Source organism: Scyliorhinus canicula, chromosome 4, assembly GCF_902713615.1.
Source record: "Scyliorhinus canicula chromosome 4, sScyCan1.1, whole genome shotgun sequence".
Lineage (NCBI taxonomy): Eukaryota > Metazoa > Chordata > Chondrichthyes > Carcharhiniformes > Scyliorhinidae > Scyliorhinus > Scyliorhinus canicula.
In genome coordinates this window covers 233,325,535-233,339,419 of record NC_052149.1, presented here as the reverse complement: position 1 = coordinate 233,339,419, position 13,885 = coordinate 233,325,535, and the positions used below count along the sequence as shown (strand labels likewise).

At 48.8% G+C, this 13,885-nt stretch overlaps 1 protein-coding gene across 1 annotated transcript in view; it reads right to left on the bottom strand.

The window, feature by feature from the left end:
* Positions 1-13,885, bottom strand: part of LOC119965464 (UDP-glucose 6-dehydrogenase-like) — a 50,406-nt gene that overhangs the window by 11,516 nt on the left and 25,005 nt on the right. The window contains exons 7-8 of the mRNA XM_038796272.1: positions 11,884-11,978; positions 4,505-4,635 (exon numbers count right to left, since the gene is read on the bottom strand). Of these exons, the coding sequence (XP_038652200.1) occupies positions 4,505-4,635; positions 11,884-11,978 (226 nt within the window). The remainder of the gene's footprint in view (positions 1-4,504; positions 4,636-11,883; positions 11,979-13,885) is intronic.

Here is a 13,885-nt window from a genome sequence, read left to right as displayed (position 1 = left end):
TGCATCATGTATTTTGTTTGCTCATGGGATGTAGGTGCTGCCAGCTGGGCCAGCATTTACTTATGCCCATCCCTCAGGGCATTTAAGAGTCAACCACATTGCTGTGGGTCTGGAGTCACATGTAGGCCAGACCAGGCAAGGACGGCAGATTTCCTTCCCTAAAGGACATTCGTGAACCAGATAAGTTTTTACAACAATCTGCGATGCAGCATAGAATTTACAGTGCAGAGGTCTGCACCAGCCCTTGGAAAGAGCACTCTACTCAAGCCCACAACTCCACCCATCACCGTAACCCAGCCACCCCACCCAACTTTTCTGGGACACTTAAGGGCAATTTATCATGTCCAATCCACCTAACCTGCACATCTTTGGACTGTGGGAGGAAACCGGAACACCCGGAGGAAACCCACGCACACACGGGGAGAACGTGCAGACTCCACACAGACAGTGACCCAAGCCAGGAATCAAACCTGGGACCCGGGAGCTGTGAAGCAACAGTGCTAACCACTGTGCTACCGTGCCGCTCCAATGGTTGCATGGTCACCTTTAGACTTTTAACTCCAGATTTTTATTGAATTCAAATTTCACCATCCGTCGTGGCCGGATTTGAACCGGGATCTCCAGAGTATGACCGGATTACTCATCTAGCACCAATGCCACCACACCACTGTGTGGCACTACCACCGTGCTAAATGGGATAGAATTTGAACAGATCTAGCAAATAAGACAATAAGACTGGGTATCCATGAAGCGATGTCACAAGTAGGCTTACATTAACACTGCCGTGAAGTTACTGTGAAAAGCCCCTAGTTGCCACATTCCGGCGCCTGTTCGGGTAGATGGAGGGAGAATTCAGAATGTCCAAATTTTCAAACAGCAAATTACCTTAACAGACTTCATCAGCAAATGTGTGGATGACTGCATGCCAAAGAAAGTAACACGTATGTTCCCCAACCGAAAACCATGGCTTAATTGGGAGATTGACTCCCTTCTGATGCGTTCAAGTCAGGCGACCCTGACCTATACAAGAAATCCAGGTATGGCCTCCCCAAAGCCATCCGGGATGCCAGGAGACAATATCAGGCCTAGCTAGAGTCACAGACTCTTGTCGGTTGTGACAAGGCCTAAACAACATAACGGGCTACAAAGCAAAGCAATATCTCGAGCAGCAGCACAACCCTCCCCGACAAACTCAATTCATTCTATGCTCAGTTCGAGCAGGAAATCATCAAACCGCTGTCAACAACTGCCCCAGCCGCCCCGGACACACCCAGACCCACCATCACAGCTTCCAAAATCAGATCAGCCTTCCTGAAAGTGAACCCTCAGAAGGCGACGGTCCCGGACGGGATCCCTGGTCGTGCACTCAGAGTCTGTGCGGACCAGCTGGCGGATGTGTCCGCAGACATCTTGCAGCCTGTCCCTGCTCTGTTCCAAGGTCCCCACCTGCTTCATGAAGACCACCAACATACCGGTGCCAAAAAGGAACCAGGCAACGTGCCTCAATGACTACCGTCCGGTGGCCCTGACATCAGTCGTAATGAAGTGGTTCGAGAGGTTGGTCATGAAGCACATCAACTCCATACTCCCAGAACGCCTTGATCCACTGCAATTCGCATACCGTCACAACCAGTCCACAGCAGATGCCATCTTCCTGGCCCTACACTCATCCCTAGAGCATCTCGATAACAAGGACTCCTACATCAGACCCCTATTCATTGACAACAGCTCCGTCTTCAACAACATAATCCCAGCCAAGTTCATATCAAAGCTCCAAAACCTAGGACTTGGCTCCCCACTCTGCAACTGGATCCTCGACTTTCTGACCCACAGACCACAATCAGCAAGAATAAACAACAACACGTCTTCCACAATAGTCCTCAATACCGGGCCCCACAAGATTGCGAACGTAGCCCCCTGCTATACTCACTGTACACACACGACTGCGTGGCAACTCCATCTACAAGTTTGCTGATGACACGACCGTAGTGGGTCGGATCTCCAATGACAAGTCAGAATACAGGAGGGCGATAGAGAACCTAGTGGAGTGGTGTAACGACAACAATCTCTCCCTCAATGCCAGCAAAACTAAAGAGGTCATTGACTTCAGGAAGCAAAGTACCCTAAACAAACTCTTAGAGACTGATCTGATTAATACTAACCACTGTGCTACCGTGCCGTCCGCTCTACCATATCCCCCCACTCTACCATTACCACTACATCTGAGGGGGGGTCAACCCTGGATCAATGATGAGTGCAAGGGGACATGCCAGGAGCTGCACTAGGCACACAAAAACATGAGCTGCCAACCTGGTGAAGCTTCAACTCAGGGCTGCTTAATGTCAAACAGCATAAGCAGCACACGTCACAGAGCAACAAACAACACATCCGACTCTCCAGTCCTGTCACATCCCAGTCCTGACTGGTGGTGGGTAATTAAACTCACTGGAGGAGGAGGCGCCACAAATATCCCCATCCTCAATAATGGGGAGCCCAGCACGTCAAAGCAAAAAACAAGGCTGAACCCTTGCAACAATTTTCAACCAGAAATGCCGAGTGGACGATCCATCTCGGTCTCCCTGGAGATCCCCAGCATCACAGATGTCAGTCTTCAGCCAATACGATTCACTGCACTCCACATGAATCAAGAACAGCTGGAAACACTGGATACTGCAAAGACTATTGACCCTGATAATATTCCGACAATAGTACTGACAATTTGTGCTCCAGGACTTGCCGCACCCCTAGCCAAGCTGTTCCAGTACAGCTACAACACTGGCATCTACCCGGCAATGTGAAAGATTGGCTAACTATACCTTGCACTCAAGATACAGGACAAATCCAACTCAGCCAATTACCTCCCCATCAGTCTTTTCTTGATTATGAATAAAGTGACAAAGGGATCAACAGTTCTGTCAAGCAGCACTTACTCAGCAATAACCTGCTCACGGACGCTCAGTGTGGTTTCTCCCCATGGTCACTCTGCCCCTGGCCTCATTACAGCCATGGTTCAAACATGGACAAGAGCTGAATGGCAGAGGTGAGGTGAGAGTGACTGCCTTGGACATCAAGGCCGCATTTGACAGAGTGTAGCATCAAGGAGCCCCAGCTAAACTGGAGTCAATGAGAATCCGGGGGGGGGGGGGGGGGGGGGGGGGGAGCTCTCCGCTGGTTGGAGTCATACCCAGCACGAAGGAAGATGGTGGTGGTTACTGGAATTAAGTCATGTCAGTTACAGGACATCATTGCAGGATTTCCTCAGGGTAGTATCCCAGGCCCAACCATCTTCAGCTGCTTCATCAATGACCTCCCTTCCATCATAAGGTCAGAAGTGGGGATGTTCGCAAATGACTGCACAATGTTCAGCACCATTCGCAACTCCACGAACATTGAGGCATCTCTCCACATGAAGCAAGACCTGGACAATATTCAGTCTTGGGCTGACAAGTGGCAAGTGACACTCACACAACTCAAGTGCCAGGCAATGGCCATCTCCGACAAAAGAGAATCTAACCGTCATGCCTTAACATTCAATGGTGAGGCAATGGGGAGGATGTGCAGACTCCACACAGGCAGTGACCCAAGACGGGAATCAAACCTGGGACCCTGGAGCGGTGAAGTAATAGTGCTAACCACTGTGCTAGAGCCCACCACATTTTGAGTAGTGAATAACTGGCCTCTGATCGAAGCCACTCAGATATATCAATTTATCATGGCCAATCCACCTAACCTGCACATCTTTTTTTTCTCTTTTTTAAATAAATTTAGATTACCCAATTAATTGTTTCCAATTAAGGGACAATTTAGCATGGCCAATCCACCTAGCCTGCACATCTTTGTATTGTGGGGGCGAAACCCATGCAAACACTGGGAGAATGTGCAAATTCCACATGGACAGTGACCCAGAGCCGGGATCGAACCTGGGACCTCAGCGCCGTGAGGCTGCAGGGCTAACCCACTGTGCTACCGTGCTGCCCAACCTGCACATCTTTGGACTGTGGGAGGAAACCGGAGCACCCGGAGGAAACCCATGCAGACACGGGGAGAAAGTGCAAACTCCACCCAGTCACCCAAGGTCGGAATTGAACCCCTAACCACTGCGCCACCATGCTGCCCCAAGGTGTATGGATCAATCATGATCTGATTTGAAGGGGGATAGCAGGACAAAGGGATTGATGGCCTCCTCTGGCTGCTAGGCTCTTCCTCTGAACTAGCATCTTTGGGACAGGTCTAACTATGTTGAAGTCAAAAAAGACAGCACTTCACTGAATTAGCAAATCTTTCTGAGATATTAGGCATTGCCAAATGAAATAAGTATATTTCTCTGGCGAATGCCTCAGTTACCAGAGAGAAACACACACAATTGTCGGGCACTGCCCAATTTTCCATGCATCTCGCTGTGAGACTGAAGTAAAACCTGAACATGGCTCCATCTGTGCAGAGCCCAGTCCTTTCGTACAAAGTTGGAGCAGTAAAAATGTTACAGCATTTCACCAAACCCTACCTCGTGTCTCCAGTGTCCTTCTTGAAGGCAAATCCCAACAATCCGATCTTTTTATCAGTGACGGTGTTGAAAAGGCAGCCGATTACACGTGCTGCAAACCTTCTCCGTTGGTAATCGTTAATCTCGATCACCTGGCAGCACAATCAGATAGCATTACATTTAAATTTTTTAAAAATATGCAACCCAACTGGTTCACACTCGCGTTTACGATGCCGAGACAAAGATCCTCACAGGTCCACCTCACCTCAACCCCGTCAACATATCCCCCCCCCCACCTGCCTGTGTTACTCCAGCTTCCTGTGAAACGTATCAGTGTTGTTCATTTCATTCACTCCCTATGGGAGTGAGTTCCACATTCTGACCACTCTGGGCAAGGAAGTTTCTCTTTAATTGTCTTTTGGATTGACAGGCGATTCATATTTATGACCTCTAATTTTCCAATTTTGGTGTCTGATATGGATATAAAGATCTACTTTGATTCTGCAAGGACCAAACAAAACTCGAGAGCTTTTGTTCAAGCCGGTTTATTCATTCAAGCACGTGCTCCATCTTGGGTTGGTATGAGCTGTCTGAAAAACTACAAACCACCAGTTTATACTGATTAAAATGTAGAATAGAATTACCGAAGGATCCTACAGTGCAGAAGGAGGCCATTTGGCCCATTCAGTCCCCACTGACTCTCTGAACGAGCAGCCCACCTAGGCCCACTCTCCCACCCTATCCCCATAACCTGACCTAAGCTTGCACACCTTTGGACTGTGGGAGGAAACCGGAGCACCCGGAGGAAACCCACACAGACACGGGGAGAAGGTGCAAACTCCACACAGACAGTCATCAAGGCTGAAACTGAACAAATATCCCTGATGCTGTGAGGAAGCAGTGCTAACCACTGTGCCACCATGCCGCCCGATCTACAGATAGTGATATTTTAAGATTTCACCAATCAAGTCACATAGTGGTTCTCGGTTATCAGCCCAATTATTTCGACATGACTAGATTACTTCATTACATTGCAAGTGAATACATGTGATATTATCTGACCACTGCAAATGCTGCATTGTCCAATCACTACCAAGCATGTATGCATTTCAGCACATGACACGTGGCCAGTGATTAATCTCGCTCTGCCCTGCTCGCTGTTCAAATTTCTTCTAACTCCTTCAGTCTCCACCCCAGCCAACAAGTGAATGAAAACACAGACTGAGTTCAGTCTTTAAATTTATTTTTTTAAGTACCACCCAATTTTTCCCCCCCCCAATTAAGGGACAATTTAGCGTGGCCAATCCACCTACCCTGCACATCTCTTTGGGTTGTGGGGGTGAGACCCACGCAAACACGGGGGAAATGTGCAAACTCAACATGGACAGTGACTCGGGACCGGGATTGAACCCGGGTCCTCAGCGCCGTGAAGCAGCAGTGCTAACCAGTGTGCCACTGTGTGGCCCTTGGTGCAGTGAGTCAACAGTGCGGCCATCAGCGCCATGAGGCAGCAGTGCTAACCACTGTGTCACTGTGCAGCCCTCGGTGCCGTGAGTCAACAGTGCTAGCCCACCGTGCGGCCATCGGCGCCGTGAGGCAGCAGTGCTAACCACTGTGTCACCGTGCAGTCCTCGGCGCCGTGAGGCAGCAGTGCTAACCACTGTGTCACTGTGCAGCCCTCGGTGCCGTGAGTCAACAGTGCTAGCCCACCGTGCAGCCATCGGCGCCGTGAGGCAGCAGTGCTAACCACTGTGTCACCATGCAGTCCTCGGCGCCGTGAGGCAGCAGTGCTAACCAGTGTGCCACCGTGCGGCCCTCGGTGCTGTGAGTCAACAGTGCTAACCACTGCGCCACTGTGCGGCCCTCCGTGCTGAGAAGCATCAGTGCTAACCACTGCATCGCCGCGCTGCCTTTGGTGCCACGAGGCAGCAGTGCTAACCACTCCGCATTGTGCGGCCCTCGGGGCTGTGAGGCAGCAGTGCTAACCACTGCGTCACCGTGCGGCCCTCGGGGCCGTGAGGCAGCAGTGCTAACCACTACGTCACCGTGCCGTCCTCTGCATTTAGTCTTCAAGTGGTTTTCCAAAGATTGCAAATGTCAAGTTTAAATTCATAGACACCTCCTTTCAATCCCACTCGCTCAACTCGAGCTCAACTGATGCCAACATTTTGCTTTCAGCTGCGGACAGAAGATGATAAGAAATGGAACGTTGAGTAGTCCATTCGGTCCATCGCACTTGCTCCACTATTCAACATGACCACTGTTGATCTTCTATCTTCATCTTCACTTTCTTCACCTGCTCCACATGACAATTCCCCAAAATGTCCCAAAACCTATTGATTTCAGACTGGAATATACTCAACGATGGAACATCCAGATCCCCCCCAGGGTAGACGATTCACAACCGCCTGCATGAAAAAAAATCTCCTCGTCCGAGTCCTGAATGACCAGCCCCTTAATCCAGAGTTTGTGCTGAACTTGGAGTTTGGCAAGTGTTGGAATTTGGTAGTAAATAATAATAATTTTTATTGTCTCAAGTAGGCTTACATTAACACTGCAATGAAGTTACTGTGAAAATCCCTGAGTTGCCACATTCCGGCGCCTGTTCGGGGAACACTGAGGGAGAATTCAGAATGCCCAATTCACCTAACAAGCACGTTTTTCGGGACTTGTGGGAGGAAACCGGAGCACCCGGAGGAAGCCCACGCAGACACGGGGAGAACGTGCAGACTCCGCACAGACAGTGACCCAAGCCGGGATTCGAACCTGGGACCCTGGAGCTGTGAAGCAACAGTGCCAACCACTGTGATAGTCAGGTGGACAGTACGGTTCAAGCCCAGAGACATGAATTAGGTGAGCAGGTAGGCGATTCCCCAAAACGGGCAGCGGTTTAAACTGGTACTGGGGAGAGACAAATACGACATTACATTTATAGCATTAACTAGTTTAACTCCACAAAATGACTATGGATAGCAGCGGAGTTGGTATTCCTAAACTTGAACCCTATTTGGTTAAAATGCAGTAAAGATGGCAGGACGGGTGATGTGTCACAGCAGTAGCATGTGGGTCAAGGTGGACACTGGTGTGATCAACAGTAGCCACATCTACAGGAAGTGCCTGTCGTCCGAAGAACTTTGGTTCCCTGTTGATGAGCTGGAGTCTGCACTTTGGACACTGATGCTTCAGGGAAGGGGTAAGTTACCTGGGCACTTCCAGGAGGCAACCCTGGTACTTATTGGCCATTCTTTGCTACTCTGAGAATGTGGTGGTCTGGCTTCTCTTTGGTTTGTAAGGGTCCTTCCTGTTTATTCCCCGATTTCCCCTTTCTTTATTTTTGCCGTTACATTTTTCACGGTAGCACAGCGGTTAGCACAGTTGCTTCCCAGTGCCAGGGTCCCAGGTTCAATTCCCGGTTTGGGTCACTGTCTGTGCGGAGTCTGCACGTTCTTCCTGTGTGTGAGTGCATTTCCTCCGGGTGCTCCGGTTCCTCCCACAGTCCAAAGATGTGTGGGATAGGTGGGTTGGCTATGCTAAATTGCCCTTATTGTCCACAAAGGTTAGATGAGGTTACGGGGACAGGGTGGAGGCGTGGGCTTAAGTAGGTGGTCTTTCCAAGGGACCTGGGTCTAGTTTCACATGCACCACCTTGGAAATTACCCAAAACACCTCCTTCCAGTACTCCCCTAGCTTTGGACAGGACCAAAACATATGAATGTGATTAGCCCCACCGCCCCGCAACGTTCACACACATCTTCTACCCCTTCAAAGAATCGGCTCATCCTCGCTCTCGTGAAGTGTGCTCTGTACACCATCTTCAGCTGTATCAGCCCCAACCTCGCACACAAGGCAGAGGCATTCACTCTCCGGAGCACCTCACACCAGACCCCCTCCTCTATAACCTCTCCCAACTCATCCTCCCACTTTGCTTTGATTCCTTCCAGTGGTGCCTTCTCCTCTTCCAACATAGCTTCGTACACCGCTGACAGTACCCCCTTCTCCAGTCCTCTTGCCGTCAGCACCTTCTCCAGCAATGTGGAGGCCGGCTCCTCCGGGAAGCTCTGTATCTCCTTCCTGGCAAAGTCCCAAACCTGCATATATCTAAACAGTTCTCCCTGCTCCAGCCCATACTTCGCTTCCAGCTCCCTCAATCCTGCAAATCGACCCCAAAGAAAGAAATCTTTTAGCGTCTTAATCCCCTTTTCTTCCCATTGGCAAGGATTTGTTTGATTGATTTGGCTGGTGGCCAATGAACTGGTCCAAAAGGCTGTGCTCTGCCTCGTAACAGGTGGTGATTGGATCTTTGTGAATTAATTGACGGGGTTGTGGCGGCACTGGTTAGGCCATCCTTAGTTGCTCTCCAGAAGGTGGTGGTGGTAAATTTCTTTCTTGAACCGCTGCAGTCCTTGAGGTGCAGGTACACCCAGAGTGCTGTTAGGGAGGGAGGTCCAGGATTTTGACCCAATGACAGTGAAGGAACGACGATACATTTCCACGTCGGGATGATGAATGACTTGGAGGGTAATCTCCAGGTGGTGGGGTTCCCAGATATCTGCTGTTCTTGTCCTTCTAGGTGGTCGTGGGTTTGGAAGGTGCTGCCTCAGGAACCTTGGTGAGTTACTGCAGTGCATCTTGTAAATGGTACACCCTGTTCAACAGTGGTGGAGGGAGTGAATGTTTGCGGAAGGGATAGCAATCAAGAGGGCTGCTTTGTACTGGATGGTGTTGAGCTTCTTGAGTTTTGTTGGAGCTGCACTCAACCAAGCAAGTGGAGAGTATTCCATTACACTCCTGACTTGTGCCTTGTAGATGGTGGACAGGCTTTGGGGGGGTCACGAGGTAAGTTACTCACCGTAGGATTCCTGGCCTTTGACCTGCTCTAGTAGCCACAGTATTAATGTGGCTAGTCCAGTTCAGTTTCTGATCAATGGTAACCCCCAGGATGTTTATTGTGGGGGATTCAGCGATGATAATCCCATTGAATGCTAAGGGGCAATGATTAGATCTTCTCTCGTAGGAGATGGTCATTGCCTGGCACTTGTGTGGCGCGAATGTAACTTGTCAGCTCAAGCATGGATATTGTCCAGGTCTTGCTGCATTTGGGCATGGACTGCTTCATTATCTGAGGAGTCGCGAATGGTGCTGAATATCGTGCAGTCATCTGCAAACTTCTGACCTTATGTTGGAAGGAAGGTCATTGATGAAGCAGCTGAAGGTGTTTGGGCCAAGGACACGACCCTGAGGAACTCCTGCAGTGATATCTGGAGCTGAGATGATTAACCTCCAGCAACCACAACCATCTTCCTTTGTACCAGGTATGGCTCCAACAAGCATAGAGCTTTCCCCCTAATTCCCATTGACTCCAGTTTAGCTGGAGTTCCTTGATGCCACACTCTGCCAAATGCTGCCTTGATGTCAAGGGCAATCATTCTCACCTCACCTCTGGCATTCAGCTCTTTGATCCCTGTTTGAACAAAGGTCAGGAGCTGAGTGACCCTGGCGGAACCTAAATTGAGCGTCCGTGAGCAGGTTATTGCTGAGTAAGTGCCGTTTGATAGCACTGTTGATGACTCCTTCCAGCACCATGCTGACGATGGAGATTAGATTGACAGGGTGGTAATTGGCTGGGTTGGATTTGTCCTGTTTCTTGTGCACAGGACACACCTGGGCAATATTGGCGGGTAGATGCCAGTGTTGCAACTGTACTGGAACAGCTTGGCTAGTTCTGGAGCACAAGTCTTCAGTACTATTACTGGAATACTGCCAGGGCCCAGAGCCTTCACAGTATTCAGTGCTTTCAGCCGTTTCTTGATATACATTTGGCCCTTCAAGCCAGCTCCACCATTTGTCACGATCATGTCTTATAGTATTGAGTGAATTGTATTGGCTGAGGACTAACATCTGTGATGCTGGGACCTCCAGAGGAGACCAAGATGGATCATCCACTCGGCACTTCTGGCTGAAGATTGTTGCGAATGGCTCATCCTTGTCTTTTGCACAGGTGTGCTGGGCTCCTCCATCATTGAGGAAGGGGATATTTGTGGAGCCTCCTCCTCCAGCGAGTTGTTTAATTGTTAACCGCCATTCCCGGCTGGATGTGGCAGGACTGCAGAGCTTAGATCTGATGCGTTGATTGGGGAATCGCTGAGCTCTGTCTATTACTTGCTGCTAATGATGTTTGGCACACAAGTAGTCCTGTGTTGTAGCTTAACCAGGTTGGCACCTCATTTTTAGTTATGCCTGGTGTTGCTCCTGGCATGCTCTCCTGCACTCTTCATTGAACCAGGATTGATCCCCTGGCTGGGTGGTAATGGCAGATCCCACTGGACTGTTTTTCAGAGTCCCGAGGTTCCAGTTTGGTTTCAGCTTTGACGTTGGCAGCCTGATGGGGGTGGATCGAACTAACCCTCTCCAAAAGAGATCCAACTAATTCTCCACAGACGGCCACTGTCAGGGCTGACTCTCCAGAAAGTCTAGGCGCTCTTCTTTTGAGAAGGCAGAAACCCAAAGTCAAAGCATGAGCCGAAAGCAAGTTCTGGAATGAAACAAAGTGTCTTTCCAGAAAGATATCGGCCTGAATGTAAACCTCGAGTTGAAGGCCTAGTTTGATGAGAACTAAGGTGTTTCTCCCGAAAGCCTGCTGCCTGCGAGTACTGCGGGGACCCTGAATGAATGACTCTACAAAGAAGACCATTACCAGCTGTAAACCAGAGACTTTGATCAGCAAGCTTGCTGTGAGGCAAGTCAGCTAAAGAACCACCATTTGAAGCAAAGACTCTGATCTTTTGACCTTCATCCCAATTATTTTTACCCCTTTCCACCCGTCTGTGTTTGTCTGTCTGTGTGTGTGGGTAGAGGGTGGGACATTTAAAGTGGATGGTAGGTATTAGCTTGTCGTTATCCAGTTGCATTTACTGCATATTTCCCGATCGTTCTTGGCATAAATAAACAGTATTTGTGTTTAAACTTACAAACCTGGTGACTGTGATTATTGAGCAGCTAAGGGCCAAATGCTTTGGGTATTTTTCTAAGAATTATTGGTGAACGTTCTTGTGTTGTCACCTCCGGGGGCTGTGGGGCTGGGATTGACCGCGCATTAGCCCGGGGTGTCGTAACAGGTTATGAAGGGACGTTCCTCACAAATGGTGTTAGGCTGGGAATGCCTGGATACTGATCACATGACAATGAAGAATACGTGTCCAATGAGGATGGCTGTGACTCGGGAGGCAATGGGTATCTCCATGGAATATATTGACCCATAACGGGAAATGCTCAATGTAAGATGGTGAAATGCTCGAGTTCGGGTACGGCTGCTGGAAGAACCCATTTGCACATTTTACTCTTTTTGGAAAGGTTCCGAATGGAGGAGCTATGGTTTCAATCATTCTTCAGAAAATTCTCACCTGCTGCCAGTACCTGGCGACTTCTGGAAGGTTGAGGGCCTCGCAAAGATAAACCAGATTGAGAACATCCTTCTGAAAGCAACTTCCTCCAAAGCCTGAAATTGAAATAAGCAAAGAGTTAAAGAATAAAATACCACAATTGGAAAGGTAACCAAAACCTGAATTCATTAATGGGGTGGAACTTAGGGGGCTTCAATGAAGGGGCAATGGAGAAAACAATGGAACTTAGGATCAATAAATCACCAGCACCTGAAAGTTTCCACCCAAAGGTGGTGAGGAAATAGCAGAAACATTGCTCATACTTTTTCCAGAGCTCCTGGGATTCAAGAATCCCGCCCCTAGATTGGAGATTTGCTAATATCAAGTCATCATTTAAGAAGGGTGAGAGAGAGGCACTAGGTACCTCGAGACCTATCAGTCTAACCCGATCTGTGGGGAAACATTATTAGGATGGGTGTGAATAAGCACAGGAATAAATATGGACTAATCAGACCAACAAGGCATTGTTAAAGACAAATCAGACTAATCCAGTTGAGTTTTATTTGGGGCGGTCACTAATAAGATAGATAAGGGGATGTCTACAAATGTTATCCAGATGGACTTATAGAAGGCATTCAATAAAGGTCGCACACAGGAAGTGAAGACCTATTATTTTTTTCCATTAACCTTTGACTTGGGTTGGAAAATGGCTGACAGAGCTTCAGAGTAAAGGGTGTTTGTGCTGATTAACAGAATGGGAATCGTTGTGTGTTCGGTGTCTCAAATATTACATGGGGAATTCTAACTGTATGATGTACTAATGAGACAGAACACATCATCACAGGAAGTTACAATGTCTCATGACCTTGCCCTCTCCTGTAAAAACTTGGGGTTAAATGTAGTCACCATTAGAAATGTGACAATAAAGTTGACCCTTTCCTCACTCCAGCTGACACTGTAAATATTCGGTGTCAGCGGGTGAAAGGACAAATGTGAAAATATCTCTGACACCACTGGAATACTTTGAGCAGGTCTCAACCAAGCAGAAGTGTGGCTGAATCAGAGCCACAGATTTGGTAGATCTGAGTGCACCGAGATGACAGAAAACCCAGCTCCCTACTTACCCGCACACACATGCTTGTGCACAAGCTGATGACTTGGAGAGAAGGTGAAATGTCATTCCAAACAGTGGTGGAACATCACTGCGGAACAAAACACACACCCTGCCAGATCTTCAGCCAGAAGAGCCAGTTAGGATCCAGTACGAAGCTCGCTAAGGTTGAATTGACACCACTGTCCGTGTGAAGTTTGCACATTCTCCCGGTGTCTGCGTGGGTTTCACCCCTGCAACCCGCAGATTAGGTGGATTGGCCACGCTAAATTGCCCCTTAATTGGAAAAAAAATAATTGGATACACCAAATTTATAAAATTTGTAGGGCAGCACGGTAGCACAGTGGTTAGCACAATTGCTTCACAGCTCCAAGGTCCCAGTTTCGATTCCGGCTTGGGTCACTGTCTGTGCGGAGTCTGCACATCCTCCCCGTGTGTGCGTGGGTTTCCTCCGGGTGCTCCGGTTTCCTCCCACAGTCCAAAGATGTGCAGGTTAGGTGGATTGACCATGATAAATTGCCCTTAGTGTCCAAAATTGCCCTTAGTGTTGGGTGGGGTTACTGGGTTATGGGGATAGGGTGGAGGTGTTGACCTTGGGTAGGGTGCTCTTTCCAAGAGCCGGTGCAGACTCGATGGGCCGAATGGCCTCCTTCTGTAAATTCTATGATATCTATGATAAACAATAATAGAAAAGACACCACATCCATGGTCCTACCTCATCCAAACAGATAATTGTCCAGTCAGATGGAACAGACGTTCACTGGTTGCCACACAGAAGCAACCAAACAAGACACAGATGCTACATTCATCAAGACATGCAGATGGCAGCCAGTTTGCTGAACTGGAGCCATCTACAAATTCTCCTTTTGCCCAGCAGAGCCTGAGGGGCCATCCACTAGACTCAAATCCCCA